This window comes from Panthera onca, chromosome C1, assembly GCF_046562875.1.
Source record: "Panthera onca isolate mPanOnc1 chromosome C1, mPanOnc1 haplotype 2, whole genome shotgun sequence".
In the NCBI taxonomy this organism is placed as follows: domain Eukaryota; kingdom Metazoa; phylum Chordata; class Mammalia; order Carnivora; family Felidae; genus Panthera; species Panthera onca.
Genome location: NC_138346.1, coordinates 64,130,906 through 64,149,496, shown reverse-complemented (window position 1 = coordinate 64,149,496; position 18,591 = coordinate 64,130,906). Strand labels below are relative to the sequence as shown.

Genomic DNA, 18,591 nt, shown 5'->3' with positions numbered 1-18,591 from the left:
AGAAACATACAGACACTTCATCCACAACCACCAAAAACCAATAATGGAGATGTGGTTAAAATGAAGTCCTTGACTTTGATGCTGCATCAAATGAACCACCTTTACTTACAAGAAGGCTTTTTTGTATGAGGCTTGCAACTCACCAGTTTTCTATATTGTTTGGAGGTTTTCGTTGAATTCTTACACTGCTACCATCAGTTTTTGTTGTTCCTTCCTGAAGTCAGGTTTTATGAATTATGAGTTGAAGATTTTCAACCCTAAAGTTCAAAGCTCTTCTCTAAATGTTACCTCTGATTTGAATTCCAGAATGTTTGACCAATCAGTCTGGGAGTAAAACTCTGGGGGACACTTGTGTCTGCTGTTGAGTCTCAACTCAGCTCTCGGAGGCCCCCTACCATTATTCTTTTCCTCTTACCTGAAGAAGCTGTTGTTTTTTCCAGAATATTTTGTCTAAAATTTGAATCATCGCCTAAAGTCACCTCTCCCTCTCCCCTGCTGTTTGTTATCTTATTTGAAAAGTTTACATAGCTTGCAAACACGTAAAGCAATCTTCTGCCTGCTGGCATATTGAAGTTGACTAGTCCCTTTCTCATCTTGTCATTTGTGTTCATTTATAACTTGAAATCCACAGTACTACTAACAACATGACCTCAGGAATGCTCTTTAGTGAAATTTAGCCAGCTTTTAAAGGCATAGCTATTCACACTCAAAAAATACAAGAAATAAAATTGGGAATCAGGGTACTAGGGTAAGAGGTTTTTTGGGTTTTTTTTGTAGTAACCATATATACATATAATATATAATTTGTATAAAGTCTTTATATTTTGAGAAAATTTTATGTATATGTTTTTAAAATTTCAGTTACTCACCATTAAGCATTTCAGTGTAAATCACAAAAGACATTCTCCTATGTAGACCATAATAGAATTCCCCCACTCAATAAATTTAACATTTATATAACACTAATGTTTAAGATTCATATTTGGTGCTTTCCATTGTCCCAATAATTTTGTCCAATAAGTTTTGCCATTTTAAAAAACACCTCCTAATCTATTTGTCTGTTTATTATCTTTGAAGAGCACATCACAGAATCTGTAATTTTGTTAGCAAATGCATTACTTTTCTTCCTCAGGAGAGGTTTTGAAGATCTTATTTAGAAGTTTTTGTCTATCCCCAAACTGCAAAGATATCTTTCATCAATTTCCTCTCTTAGCTTTATAGTTTTACCTTTCAGATTTAGGTCTTACACCTAAGTGTGGTTCATTTTTGTATAGCGTAAAAAATAGGGCTTCTTCAGCTTTTTCCCCCCATAAACATTATCGCTGCCTACATGAAGTCTTACATTTTAAGAAAAACATTGAATCATTTAAAATTGAAAGAGAACCAAAAACATTTTTTTTGCTCACTAAAAAAAGTGAAAGTCTGATTAACAGCTACATGTACAGTTTGGAGTGGTATAATGTTGCCATTAACAGTTGTATATCAGATGATTTAGATTCCAAATGGCTTCCTTTAGTGAGACCACAAAGGTATCCATAAGTATTTGTTAAAAGATGAAAAAAATCTTACCTGATTAAAAAATACTAAGGTTTTTATTTTTAAAAAAAGTATGAACTTCAGTTAAGTCCAGTTATTTACTCAATATCTGAATTAGGCAAGGAATTCATAACAATCTGATGTACTTTTATATTGTTGAAGTATATCCCTTCATGAGTGATTAACAAGAGGAAATTCATAAGTTGAGAAAGAAAAGATGAACAAATGGGTAAAGACAGTAACTGAGTGGAAGAAAATTTTTTTATGAATTATTAATATTTAAGATTTTGCAATAAGCCATGCACCTGAGTATATGTGTTCAGCTAACACTGAAGTTACCCATTAAGCTTAATCCCTGGTTGGAGTGGTGGGTGTGTGTAGGGGGGCACAAATTTAAGGGACTTTTTTCATTCACATGCATCAATACTGTGCTGTGAAATATATAAACTGAATGTCATAGAATGTTTTTTTAAACTTCTACAGGTGGAGATTTTCATTTCACCTTTATGTATTTATCTATGGAGTCCGGTTCCTGAAAAAGGTAGGATCTACCAAGTTACTTTATATAATTCTTATGTAACTGTAAGCCTATATCTCATTTTTTTTATGTGTGACAGTAATGATATTTTAAACAATCATAACAGGTTTCCTAAGAATTTGTGCATTTTTCTTTGACTTATTTCTGTAGTAAATATTTTTTAGATAGATACCAAAAGTATCTTTGAAAATAATTTATTTTGCCAGTGAAAGATGTTGCAAGTCCTCTGACCACTGTAGTTGGTTGCTTATTACTTATGGGCACTAGGAGCCTTATAAAATCCATTTGATGCTTTGAAAGAAGTTAAGAGTTTCCATGTCACACAGCTTGAAAAAAAATCAGTTGTTAAAATGTGAGTTATCACTATAATCTTCACCAACAGAAATTATGTTTTAGTGTCTTGCATCGCTATTAACAAGGCAACACCAGCTGCTGGTGGAAAATTGAGTTCCTTTTGTAGATTGTGTTTCCCCTGCTGCTCTTTTGCGATTCCTGCACAAACTGAGGCATCTTTATCTATGGAAATAATTCTTCCAGGCTGCCATAGCCTTTTTCCTGGCTATTTCAATCCTGAATGGCACTACTAACATGTTAGGCTGATTAAATTCAAGTCTCATGAAGATTTAGCTTCTCTTAGTCATGCATGTGTTAACAACGCTGGTGTTGCAGAAAGTTGGAAATTATTTTTAAAAAATATATAGTATTACGCTTTAAAGCAACATCAATGGTATCTTTACTTAGTAGAGAATTTTTTCCAAAGTGGGCCTTGTGCCAAGTGTCATGTCTTACTAGTAAATTTTCATGTAAATATTGATGTGAAAATTTGCAAATGTGTTTTTAGTTTCAAAGTCTGAGTTATCAGTTAGTGTCTGCCTGTGGCAAATTATATTATAAATCGTTAGTTGTTTCACAATATCATATTTTCCTAGAGGGATTATTCTTTTTACTTGTTGTCTTTTCCTTTAGTAACTATACTTACCTTTCACTTAATGAGGCTATACTACTTTTCACTTAGTGGCCAAGAGACCATTTGAATACATTTAGAAGGATGAGCCACAGTCTGTAGCCTGTTTGAGTATGAACCAATTCTCAACTGGGGTACAGAAACGAGGTGGAAATGGCTATTTTGGAACTCTGCTGTTCTGGTTTTCAAATTTACTTGTGTAGAGAGAAAATGGAAAGAATGATTTAGGGCTCCTCAACTCACTACCTTGGAAGAGGAAACAGCTATGGATGGAATTTCAGTTGACAAGGGAAAGTTGTGTTTCATGGGAATGTCAAGTTGCTAACTGAGGTCAAGGTTTGGAATTCATGTTGGGTTCTGGGGGCGAAGGACTTTGACGGTAAACAGGGAAAGATGGTGAGAGCTGGGAGTACTTCTGTGCCCTTTTCCCTACATCTGTGGGGATATGATCTCTTTTAGCCTATCTACAGCAGGCCTGGCCATCTGTCATCAGAACAGGAAACACTTTGACACTTAGCTCTGCTTCTCTCAGTCCCCAAACAGACTGAAGGGAACAAGAATAGCTTGTATCCCCCAGCCCTCCCTGGCTGTGGAGAAGGCAGTAAGAGAGCTTGTCAATGGAATGTTTGCTTAGAAGTTGCTTTTCCTTGAACTACCCCAGTTCCCTATCAGCCTGCCTCTAGTGATAAAAAATGAGAAGAGAACTAGATGTTGCTCTTCTTGTAAAATATTTGCATTTGGGGTTTCTTCCTCTAAGAAGCTCTTGGTTTTGGTTGAGTCTGTACTTTAATAGTTCTAATGTGTGATAGAAATGTGTATATGGAATCCATGTGTCCGAACCCGCTGTGGAGGACTTCATAAGCCATCTTTTCCAACCCTCTTACTTCACAGCTGGGGAAGCAGAAATCCTGAGAGGGTAGGGAACATTTCAGAGGTCACACAGTTAGTTTATTAAAAGTTGAACCTGGGGCGCCTGGGTGGCTCGGTCGGTTGGGCGTCCGACTTCGGCTCAGGTCATGATCTCACGGTCCGTGGGTTCGAGCCCCGCGTCGGGCTCTGAGCTGTCAGCTCAGAGCCTGGAGCCTGTTTCGGATTCTGTGTCTCCCTCTCTCTGTGACCCTCCCCCGTTCATGCTCTGTCTCTCTCTGTCTCAAAAATAAATAAATATTAAAAAAAAAAAATTAAAAAAAAAAAAAAAGTTGAACCTGAAATGAAACATGCATAGCTGTCTCTTAATCTAGTACTTTCCCCACTAACTTGCAAGTCTTATCTTACAGCATGATTTCCAGATGACTTCCTTCTTTGGTTAAGTTAGCAAACTTGACCTCATGCAGTCGTTTCTATTTATAGAACTTTAAATACTTACCTTAATGGATATTTAAAATATATTTTCTAGTAACTTTTTTGGAATAGACAGTGTATTTGGTCATCTAACACAAGAGGAAAAATCTATATTGTCAGCATCAGAAATAACCAAAACAAGATAATTCAAATTTTCACAACACTCTGAGTGTTTTAAACAAAATAGCAGGGCAGTGGACCAATTTTAGGAGGTGAGAAGCCATAGCTGCTTCTTACTCTATGCATTAAAAATCTTGATTCTTGGGATGCCTGGGTGGCTCAGTCGGTTAAGCATCTGACTTCAGCTCAGGTCATGATCTTGCAGTCCATGAGTTTGAGCCCCGCATCAGGCTCTGTGCTGACAGCTCAGAGCCTGGAGCCTGCTTCACATTCTGTGTCTCCCTCTCTCTCTGCCTCTCCCCTACTCACACTCTGTCTCTCTTTCTCTCTCTCAAAAATAAATAAACATTAAAATTTTTTTTAAAAAAATGTTGATTCTTACTTGGGCTGTTAGAAAAATGCTGAACAGCTTGGCACTATCCAGTTTTCTTCTACCTTTGGGTCAAATGAACCTGAAGCAAGTTGGTAAGTGCTGGCACCCTGGGCTCATATGCCCCTGGGCCTTGTGTGCCCTGACTTCTTTGCCTGAGATAAAAACCTCCTAGTTCTACCACAGGGGCCTTATCCTGATGCTCTAGACAAATAAGACTGTGGTTTCAAATTATACCCTACTTTAAAAGTCAGAAAACTGGAAAGCCATGTTCTTACTCCAACCAGCAAGAAGCTTTTCTTCAAAGAAAGTCAAGAATTAGAAATTAAAATGATGAGTTTTAGTTCCTTCAACAAAAGCCATCATATCACACCTGCCAAATAATTACATCTCCAGATATTTGAGGATTTAACAGAAATAAAGCCTCTGATTAAGCACACAGTGGTAGTGTGGTACCCTAGGGTTTTAAGCAAACTTGGAATGATATTCTCATTATCAGTATCATCTATGACATTATGTCATAATTCTTGCAGTTGATACGTAAATATATCTTTGGAGCAATATACAGGATGACTTCTTGCATGAGTTGGGTGACCATACAAGCTATCTTAGGGTCCTAGGCAGTTACCTCCCCCTTGTACTCAAAATGACCCAGTTTGGGCAATAAAGTATTCAATCACATGTCAATAGTTCTGTAATAAATAGTGAAATCATTGGCCTGTATTTTAAAATTTCTAGACACCCCATAAACTGTGTGTGTGTTCATTTCTATGAAATCAACAAAATGTTTTCTGTAGTTTTGTGATGACAAATAAAAGAATGAGCCTCATGTTTTCTAGTGATGTGATAATGCTCAGGTATGCATATGTTATATGTTTTCTGCTTTCCCAGCTTAGAACCCCCTTTATAGATAGCACTAACTCTGATCATGAAGCAGTCTCTGGAAGGCATTACAGACAGGTTAGTGAACTATTAGGTAAAGTTATAGCTAAGTTAGTAGGAAATATTTAAATAGTTGAAAGATAAGCCTGTCTCAATACTCTGCTCCTGTAATTACCAGACACAAGTGCTTTACCCATAAATATGATTGGCAGAGACAAGTACTTTTTAAATTTTTTACTTATTTTTATTTTTATTTATTTATTTTTTTGAGAGAGGGAGAGAAAGTGAGAACATGAGCATGGAATAGGGGCAGAGGGAGAGGGGGAGAGAGAGTCCTAAGCAGGCTCCATGCCCAGTGCAGAGCCCAACGTGGGGCTCCATCCCACTACCGTGAGATTATGACCTGAACAGAAAACAAGAGTTGGACACTTAACCGGCTGAGCCACCCAGGTGCCCCAGAGACAAGTACTTTTTAAAAGAAAACTCAGAATTAGTTCAGGTGCTCTGAAATTCTACCACACAATGTGCTCATTCATACAAATTAACACATTTTCCTAAGTCCTGAAAGAAACCACATTCAAGCCTTAAAGAAATAGAGTAAGCTATCTCTCACTGTTACCTTTTCTTCTCCTTTGTAGATGGAAGTTTGTATTGGGTGGAGTGCTTTGAATATTTTTCTTTGAGTTTCTTTCATTATCTTTTAACAATAATAGTGTTACAGAAAGGCCAGTGTAGAGATGTATGCAACTGGGATTTAGGTAAATAGTTTTTCTTATAATCTACATGTTAGGCTAATATATATCCAAGTTTTAATCATATGGTACATTTTATATCCATTTTGTACATATACATGTATATAATTAAAATAGAAGTTACTCAAATATACCAATACCTAACTTCTGTGTCAGTGAGGGTCCCATTATGAGACAGAAACCACAGGAGTTATTTTAGGAATGGCTATAATATAAAGAATCACTAACTGGGGGAACTGCTAAGACTGGTGTTAACTTGTGTTACTCCAAGTAATTGATCTGCTGGCTGTTTGCTACCAGTCTGCAATGAGATAAGAAACTTGACCTGAATGTAAATCAACTCCCTGCTTCTTCTTTGAGAAAGTCTATCTATGAAGAAAAAGTCAGCTGAAGTAGACAGTGTGCTTAGTGATGTAGTTAATTTACATTCCGGTGAAAGAGTAACAAACATTTCAAGGACTGGCACTCTCGGTACATACTTTGATGAGCAGTGCACAGAGGTATCGTGAAGATAGTAATGGTAGGAAGAAGCTACCTCTCTGAAGACCAGGGGTTCATAGAAGAGGGTGGAGTAGAAGCTTGAAGGAAGAGCCGTGGACCTTGACAAGACCTCCAAGAGGGGAACGTTGACCAGCTGGAGTCTCTGAGGGACCAGAGTGAGGCTGGTTCTGGGAATGAGGAAAGACTGCAGACAGCAAGCTGCTGTTGCCGCCAGGATGAACTTCCACTGCTAGTGTGAAGATGTGTTGCTGGGGGTGTGGGGGTAGTGGTGGAGAAGTGACGGCAAGAGCAGGAAGCAAAATACAAAAGAGCACATCCCATCTTCTGTTGCAGTCTTCCCGCCTCCTTCTAGTGCTTCTGAGAGGCTCGACTCCACAAGGCACCAGCTCCTGAGAGCCAGCTGAATTGAAGTTTGCAGAGTCCCAGCTCTGAAGCTGAGAGATAGTATCTGAATAACTAGCCCAGCCTTCCCGTGGTGCTGCAATCTATGATGTACTCTGATGACTTGCTGTCATTTATTTTATTACATTTAAACATTATGCAAGTTGCCATGTACTCTGTTGGCTTCATGACTAACTAGGGGGTGAAAAGGCATCACTGAAAAGTAGTATCTTGGCCAAATAAGCACTTTGCCAATTCCCTTAGACTGTCTCAATCTGCTCAGAATGAAGGCATAGTTCATTATTCATTTGTTTCATTATTTTTCATTATTCATAGTTCCATTATTTATTTGGTGTACTTTTTTTTTCTTTTTGTAAAATTTCTTTTAATGTTTTATTTATTTTTGAGAGAGAGAGAGAGTGAGGGAGAGAGAGAGAGGCAGAGAGACAGAGCGTGAGCAGGGGAGGGGCAGAGAGAGAGAGACAGAGAGAGAATCCAAAGCAGGCTCCAGGCTCTGAGCTGATAGCACAGAGCCCAACACAGGGCTCAAACTCACAAACCATGAAATCATGACCTGAGCTGAAGTTGGGCCCTTAACCAACTTCATTTGGTTGGCCCCATTTGATGTACTTTTCAAAGTTCAACAAGGCCACTAGGTGTTCAGGGTGGTATCATGCTTCAAGGTGTACTCTTTTGCTTATTGGTTAGCTTGGAATCCTTCTGAAATTGAAAGAGCAAAATTGTCATCATTTTGCCTGTATTGACAGTGAAAATATTTGTCTGGCCCAGTAGAATATGTGTCCATTTAAAATTTTTTGTGTCATTTAAAAAATTTTGAAATTGCTTGGAGTTATGTTCCTTGTTGAAGGAGATTTGACATTTAGAGTTTTACGTAAGTTTTAACTTTTACCTAATGACCCCATCAAGTAATTTTGTAAGAATTGCTGATGACATAGAATATGAGCATTGAGAATAGACCTTAAAGATCAACCATCTCAAATTTCTCATTTCAGAACGAAGAAATAATTTCAAAAGGATGCATTGACTTGCCTGTGGCAAGAATAGAAGCCAGCCTTGCCGTCTTTAGAATTTCTAAAACAGTTAAAACAACAATATCGAGACTTAGAAAACAAGTTTCAAAAATCTAGCAACTCAAAGTATGTTTAATTAGCAAATTCACCTCATTAAAAAGTAAAAGTTACATCACTGTGAGAGAACATTAGGTGAGAAGTCAAGATGGAGTTGGTAGTTTGAACCTGCCAATCATTGCTTAATGGCACCTTTGCTCTCGGAAACCTCATTTTTCTCATCTGTAAAATGAGAGAATGATGGTTGCCCTGACTTCCTCAGCTTTTGTGTAGGAGTGCTGTGGAAGCTATAAAGTATTTTAAAAATGTAAGTGAGAACACTAATTATTACTGGTTGAGAGAGGTGGGCTCTGTTGGGGGCTGTGAGTGCTTAGCTCTCTTGTAATCCCTTGACATGAAACTTACAAAGTTGTGGCCCCCTCCAAGCCAGGTTAAGATTCCTGTTGTGGCTATGCTTTGATGCTTACAAATGGGTAAATGCATTTTCTGGAATGGAAATATCTGGAATGGCCTTGGGACATTGTCCTTCCACGTTTCTTTTTGTTCTTCCTTTTTCCCTTTTACCTGCATGTACCCTCTTGAATATTTTCTGATTTCCCTTGTACCCGGCATTTGCCCTTCTCTGTTGACTTGGGTCTGGCATTCTATCTGAGGAGGATGTTCTGAAGCTGGTGAAAACCTGAGGATAATGTGGTACACGAAGGGCCCTGAAGAAGTAGTCAGAAGACCTGGGTTTGAGATTGAATTCTGCCATTAATCAGTTTTGCAGCCTTAAGAAGTTACTTACTCTCTCTGGGATTTAATTGCTATATCTCTAAAATCAGTAACATGGACTAACAGAACGTTTAAAAAACTTGTACACCAAAATTCAGAGAAGAATTTGAAATAGCCAGTAATTCTGGCAAGCTGGTACAACCTACTTAGAAAGCAGAGTGGTGACGTGGAATAATAACTGTAAGTATGTTCACATACCGTCACTCGGCAGTTCAACTCCTGTGAATTAATCTTGAGCAAGGAATTACACAGGAGCAAAAAATATATGTCTGTGGTTATTTATTACAGCTTAAAAAATATGTGTGAATGTACATATGCACACTGTATGCAATGCAAATTACAGCAAATCCAAACAGAACTTAAAGCAATCTTAATGTCTAATATTAATAGGATTGTTTAAATTATTGTTATCAAAATGATAAAATATCATGGAACTATTTAAAAATAAATGGGGCTCCTGGGGTGGCTGGTTAAGCATCTGACTCCTGGTTTCAGCTCAGGTCATGATCTCACGGTTGTGAGTTTGAGCCCCGTGTTGGACTCCGTGCTGACAGTGCGGAGCCTGCTTGGGATTTTCTCTCTCCTTCTCTCTCTGCCCCTCTCCCCTCAAAATAAATAAATAAGTAATAACTGTAAAGTAACCATATTATTTATAGTCCTAATAAAATGTTTAGTAGAACTGTACATGAAAAAATTAACATTTATATAAGATAAAGGTAATAGGTAAAAATGAAGGTTCCTTTTTTTTAATTTTTATTTGTTTTGATGTTTATTCACCTTTGAAAGAGAGAGAGAGAGAACGAGCATGGGAGGGGTAGAGAGAGAGGGAGACACAGAATCCGAAGTAGGCTCCAGTCTCTGAGCTGTCAGCGCAGAGCCCGATGCAGGGCTTGAACCCACAAACCCTGAGATCATGACCTGAGCTGAAGTCAGATGCTCAACCGGCTGAGCCACCCAGGTGCCCCCAAAATGAAGATTCCTTTTAGAAAGGCAGAACTGCAGATAAATTAACTACTTTCTTTTCTGTTAAAAATATGAACCCGGAGATGTGGGCATTTGAATGGAAATGACTGCACGTAACTTAGGTATACTTGGGTTTGAAAGAGCTTGTAGTTGTAACTTTTAAAAAGGAGAAAATTTTTTTAAAAAGTGGAATTCTACTTAAATGGCAAAGAGATACAGAAATTTCATTAAAAAAACAAACAAAACCCCACCGTCCGTGTTTGCCTGGTTCTCGCTGCCCCAGTCCCTTAATTTTCTCCCACAGGCTTATTTTCCATGATCATCTTGATCCCAATGCCCCAGAATGACATAATATTGACTTTTGAAGAAGCTCTTTTAGTCTCCGGTGGGATTCTGATGAGATTCAGGCTCTGTTTCCATAGTAGAATCCCCACTTCCATTTAGCACTTTAAGAAAACTCCCATAATGAAAGTCCCACCTGTTTTGGTGTAGGTTCCAGTGACTTGGAAAAAACTCTTGGCTTAGTACACAGCCAGGATAAAAATTGGAATCACTGAAAATAATCACATAGCAACCAAAGTCATGATAGCTTTACTGCATTAAGTACTCAGTATGGGCCAGGCATTGTATTGATCACTCAGAGTTTGCTTCTCTTGCATTGTACTGTGTACCTTCTCATCCTCATAAAGAAACCAAGGCTAAGTAGGGATCAGTAATTTGCCCAAGGTTACAGAGCTAGTCAGTGGGAGGGCTGGAATTTAAATGCAGATGTTATTGACATTGTGGCCTACTTGTATCCAGGCTTCACTAGGGACTCTGTGGATCTCCTGGACTGATAAGGACTGACCACTTAAGAAAAAGCAAAGGTCTGTCCTATGACTATATTTTTCTAGTCTACAGAGTTAAGCTTAGTGACCGTTATGACGACAGAATTAAGTTTAGTGATTGTATACAAAAGGCCCACATTAAGCACCATTCTTGCTTTATTTATCTGCTTGCAAAGCTGAAAATCTGTGGTTTGCTTCATTCTTAGTATTTTTGAATCTCAACATAAATTGTCTGCTAATTTTCAGACTGGTACAGATGCCCCTTTTTACACAAACCAATGTAATTATGCAATACAATTTTTTCTCCCCTTCTGTGATACATATTTACTTTCTACATTGTGACTAGCAAACCATAAATACACTATTCACAGTAAGAAGCTGGTTGGAACAACTCAATATGCTCTAATTTAGGGAATGTGCAGTAGGTGAAATTGTTCACTAGGAAAAATTAAAACGTTCAGATAATAAAGCCATTTCATCAGCACGGGGGTTACAGCTTATAGGTTTTTTTATTTAATGAGATGCAGGAGTTTAATTTGGGGTGTGTATAATTTTCTCTAAAGAGCACGGAGAAGCCTTTACCCAGGTTGTCTTTGCTTTGTGTTCGGGCTTTGTCTTGAAGGAATGACATCTCACACCAACGGCATCCTGCAGGCGGTGAGGTAGGATTTCAGGACTTGGAGGAGTTCACAAAGCTGAAATGGACTTTTGTTGTAGGAGGACAAAATGTTTGTGCCGATTCTGAAGTACAAGTGGCAAGTATCACTGAGTGATACTTGCTTTTATGTAATTATTTACACAAGGGTTTGTGGATTTGATTTGTGGTTTGATCAAATCGTGAATCTTAGTTTTTTCAGGTCACTTAATAAAATGTCAACCTTGTAGAAGGTCTAAAAATAAAGAAAAAGCGAACTTCTGTTTTAGAGGCTACTAAAATAACACTCATTTACATGAGTAAAATGTTCATTATTAGACAGTGCCCTAAAGGCATAGGTTTACACTTCTCAAAAGTTTAGGGCTGAGCTTGACTGTGAAAAACATTGGTCCTCATTTATATGCTGTAACAAAGCTAGCACTACAGGCTTCCTCTGGCTTAGGGCAGTGCCTGAAAACTGGATTGCATTAGTATTCCTCTCCTGTTTCCATGGGGAATAGAAAACTAGTCACTCTCAGAAGAGTTCAGGTAATTTGATATGAAATATTGATCCATGTATCAAAATCTGTACCTGCACATTCACTCTGCATTAGCTGAATCGTATCTGACGTTAAAAAAAAAAATCCATTACTGAATTCAACAAAAAAAGCATTATTCTCACTAAGGTTTGTCTTAATAAAATCTGAGAGCTAATAGCTTTCACAAACAATGGTCATCATAAAAAGCATTTTCCTCATCAACAATAATGAAACAAACCAGATGTTCATTGCTTAAAAATGATAGCTTTTGGGAAGAAATAATGAGATGGTCTACTTCTGCTTGTAAAACTGGTGTTCTGTCTCTTCAGGAAAGACCCAGTCTTGTCTGTGTGATGTGATGGTGGGGGCGGGGGTACTTAGGACAAGTATCTGATGTGGAGCAGAGCAGCGGGCCTCCCTATCTGACTAGCTCATGCTCTGATTACAGCTCTGCGTGTGGCTCCATAAAACTGGTTCAGAGAGCATCTGAATACTGGGTCAACTACAGTTTTCTGTAAGGTGGGACAAATGGTTTAGTGTTTTGTTTTCGTTTGGTGCGCTTCTCCTTTATTAACGCACATGATAATAGGCCTGCTTGCTAAAGGCTACTGCTGTTATTGTTTAGGATTTTTTGACCAAAAGTGTGGTGGTGTCATTTACCTTGGAATGACTATTCAAAGCACATAGAAGAAGGCCATTTTGTCCTCGAGGAATTCATGAATGGAAAGGATAAAATAACTTTTTTCAGGCTAAATTAATCTATAGTGATAGAGGTAGTTTTACAGGGGTGAGGGCCTGGGCAAGGGAGCCTGCTGGAGTGCTGGAACTCTTCTAGATCTTGGTCAGGTGATGGTAACATAGGTGTGCACATATGTAAACATATATTGAATTTCTGTGTGCTTAGACTTTTGCACTTTATGATATGTAAGTCATACTCAATTAAAAAAAAACTCAGTGGTTTCTGATAATCCTGTAGCTTGCATATAAGCAGTTGCTATATGTTGCTGAGTGGAAATGTGGGCACAAAGCAGTTGAGGATCAAAAGCTCTTATTTAAAGGGGATTCCATTCATGGCTCTTTCAAGAGCTTCTGTCTATTACCCCTGGAAAATACTGCTCTCTGTTCATTTGTTCATTCTTTTATTCAGTATCTATTGAGCACCTACCCTTTCACTGGGATTATTCTAAGCATCATTGAAAAAGAAGTTAGCAAGACGGTCTGAGCCCTTGAACTAATGAGTATTGTTCTTCTCTTCCCTAAGATCATCCGTAGCATAGGAATTTAATTCAGTGTAGCTAACTAACATTTATTAAGCATCTACTAGACCAAGACATAGTAGCAGATAGGAGAGGGAACCCATGGTTCCTGCCTTCAAGAATCGTGTAATATGTCAGAGGAGTTAAGATTCCTCTGTATATACTTATACTTGGTGGTAAATGACAGAAGTATAGGATTCCTTCTGAGCAGGGAAAGGGGATCTAATTGAGGAAATTGAAGAAAATTTGGAGAGGTAGTATTTAGTTTGAACCCTAATAGATGGCTTCGCATTGATATGGGGGGTTAGTGAAAGCATTCTTAGATGGAGAATACAGAATAGGAAACCTGGAAAAATACAGGGTTTATTTGGGATTACAGAGGGGAAATCAGAAAATGAAACTGGAAATGTGTTTGAAAATTTGACTTGCATTAGAGAAAAGATGGCTTAGTTCCCCTGCATGTCCTCATTGTAAAGATATCTGGTGTTTGTTTGGAGGGGGCATCCTTCTTCCTCCCTGACCCCAATCTGCCATCTCTCATCTTATTAACCTGTGGCTCTGATTCTTCTCTATGTCTTCTCTTTGTTCCCTGCCCTTCTTCCACATACCCAAAGTGGTGAATGGATGGGGGTTGGGAACTAAGGATAATGGTGGAGAGTCATTTCAGTTACCTCCGCTCTCCCAGCCTCATCCATCTGTGAATTGCTGTGAAATTACATCCTCAATCCCTGCCAGCAGAGCCTAATCACCAGATATTGACATTACTATTCCTATTGTAACCTACCACAAGCAACATGATTGCTCAAACCACTGGTCCTTCCCTAAAATCCTGCTTTACTCTTCTCTGCCCCAACATCCTCACTTTCCAATTCCAGGTAGGTGTCATATTTATCAGAGTGTCCTCTCCATCTAGACATTTAACTAATTTATTCTTATTCATTTATTTTTATGTAACTATTTTTCATTGAAGTGTGATTGACATGCAAAAATTTGGACATATTTAATATATACAGTTTGATAAGTTTGAAGATAACTGTGTACCCATGAAAGCATCACCATATACAATGCTTAAACTCCTCTATCATCTCTAGAAGTTTCCTCTCTCCCTCTTTTTTGATAAGAACATTTAACACAAAATCTATCTTCTTAAAATTTTAAGTGTGCAATACAGGATTGTTAACTATATGCACCATGTGCTATACAATAGATCTTTAAGACTATGCATTTTACTTAAGTTAAAACTAGATATACCTCTCCAATTCCTCCTCCCCCAAGCTCCTAGTAACCATAATTCTACTCTCTACTTCTACATATCCCATATAAATGAGATCCCATAGAATTTGTTCTTCTGTGTCTGGCTTATTTCACTTATCACAATGTCTTTAAGTTCATCTACATTGTAGCAAATGGCAGGATTTCCTTATTTTTTAATGCTGAATAGTATTCCATTGTATTTATAAACCACATTTTCTTTATCCAGTCATCTGTAGATAGATATTGAAGTTGTTTCCTATTTTCTGTTTTCTTTGCCATTGTGAATAATAACTGCAGTGGGGCATGGATATGCAGGTATCTCTTTGAGATCCTGATTTCATTTCTTTTGGTTTCCAGAGGTAGAGTTGCCGGGTCATATAGTTTTTTGAAAAGTCTCTAAGCTTTTATCCATAGTGGGTGCACCAACTTACATTCCCAGTAGCAATGCACAAGGGTTCCCTTTCCTCCACATCATTGCCAACACTTACCTTTTGCTTTTTTTTTTTTTTTTTTTTTTTTTTTTTTTTGGTAATACCATCCAAACAGATGCGAGGTGATACCTCATTGTGGTTTTGATTTGCATTTTTTTGATGATTAGTGATGTTGAGCATCTTTCAATTTACCTTTTCTTGGGGGAAATGTCTATTCAGGTCTTTGCCCATTTTTAAATCTGTTTGTTTGTTTGTTTGCTATTGAGTTTCAGGAGTTCCTTATGTATTTTGGATAGTAACCCTTTATCAGGTGTGTGTGATTTACAAATATTTTCTCCCATTCTGTAGGTTGCCTTTTCACTTTGCTGATTATTTCCTTTGCTCTGCAGAAGTTTTTTAGTTTGATGTAGTCCCATTAGTCTATTTTTGCTTTTGTTGCCTGTGCTTTTAGTGTCCTAACCAAGAAATCGTTGCCAAGGGCAGTATCAAGAAGCTTTTCCCCTAGATTTTATTTTAGGGGTTTTATAGTTTTAGATTTTATTTTTAAAGCTTTAATCCACTTTGAGTTGATTTTTGTGAAGGGTCCAATTTCATTTTTTCCATGTGGATATCCAGTTTTTCCAGCACAATTTGTTGAAGAGACTACTCTGTCTCCATTGTGTATTTTTGCCCCCTTGATTTATTCTTGAGGCTTCTGCCCTAGCTTGCCACAGAAACTTCACTGAACAAGGTCCCTGGCTTTTCCTGTGATCATCAGCACTTCTGACAAAGACAAATATAGGGAAAAACTGTCCCCCAGCCTCTATCCTTTTCCACTGCTCCAAATATTCTTGTCATAAGCAGGCCAGGTACATTGTTATTCCTGGGTTTACTTAGAATGACCTTCCTCATCTTTACCCAAAGATGATTCTTCAGCGCTGATTTTTCACAGATCCCCCTCATGATGGAAAACCTGTAACTTAGGGCCCTTTAAATCTCTACTTTAGTGCATCCTGTTTTGTAGTATTTTTGTATTGTGTGTAGTAAAGCAGCTAGCTTGATTCCTGAGCCATGGAAGGTGTTTGATCAGTAGGAGTTGTCATTATTATTATCATACAATATTATTCCATACTTAAGTAGTAAGTGTCTTATCTATGTGCTTATATCTCAAATTTATTTCCATCCAATTCTATAAGCAGCTCAAGACAGGGCTTCATATCATGGGCGTATTTCCCCAGAGTGTTTGATATCCTGCTGACAGTACAGTTAGATCGTGCCCAAAAAACTTGAGTAATGAAATTAAAAATATGCTACTTGGCTATTCTGTAATAATTTTGTTTAAAAGTGTTTTGGGGAAAGACCTTAAAAATTAATGACTAAAATCAAGTATAGAGATTAGCTGAGGATTTTTATCATTTGTGGTTACCCTCTTTCCCATTAGTATTGTACATAGGGTTGGCAGTAAAATTAAATGAAATATTAACCTCTAAAGTCAAGGCCCCTATTGCTCAAGGCCATTAACTGTAATATTCTAAGAATTATCTCTATAGAGACTTGGATAGTAGGGGGCATTCAGTAACCACAGCATAAGTAAACATGGTTTGTTCTCTTAGGCAATAGCCCTGTTGTGAGTTATCAACTTCTCCCTTTGTGGTTATGAGCTTCTGTCCATAGCAGATCCTTGATTAGAAGGTTGAAAGTAAATGATAAAATATCATAACACAGAATTTCATAATAAGGTACATGGTGTTCAGCATAAGCAGAAAAATTATATTTGGCACAGGTTATCCAATATGAAGGGTGGAGGTAATAACTAGACTATAGTGCTGTGTGTGTGTGTGTGTGTGTGTGTGTGTGTGTGTGTGTGAGAGTGTGTGTGCAGGCATCATTGGCATGTGAAGCATAAATTAAGAAGTAGCTCTTTTTTTCACTTTGTTCCTAATTATGGCTTCTCACAACCTAATCTGTTTTTTTTCCCTTGAACTAGGGGTTGAAGCTATAAAGTGGTGCTTTACTAGTTATCTGCATTTCATGTGAATTATGAAAACAGGGCCATGTAGAAACAAAATTAGTAAATGCTGTGGATACTATTTGATTTGGGTCCTGTTGACCTAATTTACAAGATCCTAGGCAGGGAAATGGTTTCCCACTTACTTCTCCTTGTTAACCAGTCCTTTAACTCCGGAGAATGGACTCCTAGTTGATTTCTGTGTAGTGCAAGAAGTGTTGATAAGCATGGAATGTGGTCAGCAGATACTGGCAACATTCAGATTACCAAATAATGCCACAAAGTAAAACACAGTTCTACACATTACTTATGTAACTTACCTAGCCCTTTAGATGAGAGGTAGAAATTAAAAATAGAGTTTAGATTTTGACACTGGTTGATTATTATGATCATCTCTTATTAAGATGTGACATTTATTTCTCAATTCATTTAAGAAATAGATGTTTGTGGCATGAAATCTGCCTTTCTAGAAGATAGGTATTGTGTAATATTATGCAAAAATTTTGCCTAATGATCATTTTTAGATACCATGTTGGAAATGCTACTCTTTTTCCTTTCTAAGTTTCTCCTGACATGTACTTGAATTTAAAAAGCAATCACTGAATATAACATCGAAGGTTTTATCTTCATGTGCTAAATGTGGCAATTATAGGCCAAGAAATTGATAGAAGTACAAAATGGACTCTCTCTGAAAAATAGAGGAATTGGCATTGTTAGAAAAAGTACTGATTTGTGGTTCCATTAATTTTTAAATCTATTTTGCCTGCTAGGAAAAGTATTTTATAGGCAGTTAACTCCAGTGAATGCAGTGAACAGTCACACCTGATTGTTGCTGGTTCAAACCTTGAAGCACAGATAAAATTGACTTTAGGAACTGGTAGTAGCTTCTCATGTTATTTTAAGACTTTTTTTGTTATTTGTACTGCAGGATGTTTAGGATGTCCTTGCCATTTTTCACATTGTGTTGTCATAGCACTTGTTTCAAGGAAGTGATGTTCTAGTAGATTATTTCCGCCTTCTAGAATGCATGACATTCTGTTAATTACCAAGTTCAAAGAGAAAATGTTCCATCAGTGGTACTCAGACTTGAACATACCTCAGAATCACCGAGAGAGCTTGTTAAATCATGGATAGCTGAGTGTTCCCCCAGAACTCTGATTCAGTAGGTTTCGATGAGGCCTGCATTTCCACCACATACCTATTGTGATGATGGTGATGCTGGTCCAGGAACCTCACTTGGAGAACTGTGTGACAGTGTGGTGCCCAGAAAGGCTAAATACTCACTGAACATGTGTGTTAGTGTTCCATGGCTGCTGTAACAAATTACCACAAACAGTGGCTGAAAACAACACAGATTTATTCTTTTACACTTCTGGAGGTCAGAAATCTGACGTCATTTTCTCTGGGCTAAAGTCAAGGTTCCTACAGAGCCAGTTCCTTCAAGAGGTTGTAG

The 18,591-nt window shown here is 37.7% G+C and overlaps 1 protein-coding gene across 3 annotated transcripts in view; it reads left to right on the top strand.

The window, feature by feature from the left end:
• CERS6 (ceramide synthase 6) overlaps nucleotides 1–18,591 on the top strand; it is a 325,119-nt gene that overhangs the window by 182,065 nt on the left and 124,463 nt on the right. For all 3 annotated transcript variants that reach the window (XM_060624843.3, XM_060624844.3, XM_060624845.3), the window contains exon 4: nucleotides 2,020–2,077. In XM_060624843.3, the coding sequence (XP_060480826.1) occupies nucleotides 2,020–2,077 (58 nt within the window). The remainder of the gene's footprint in view (nucleotides 1–2,019; nucleotides 2,078–18,591) is intronic.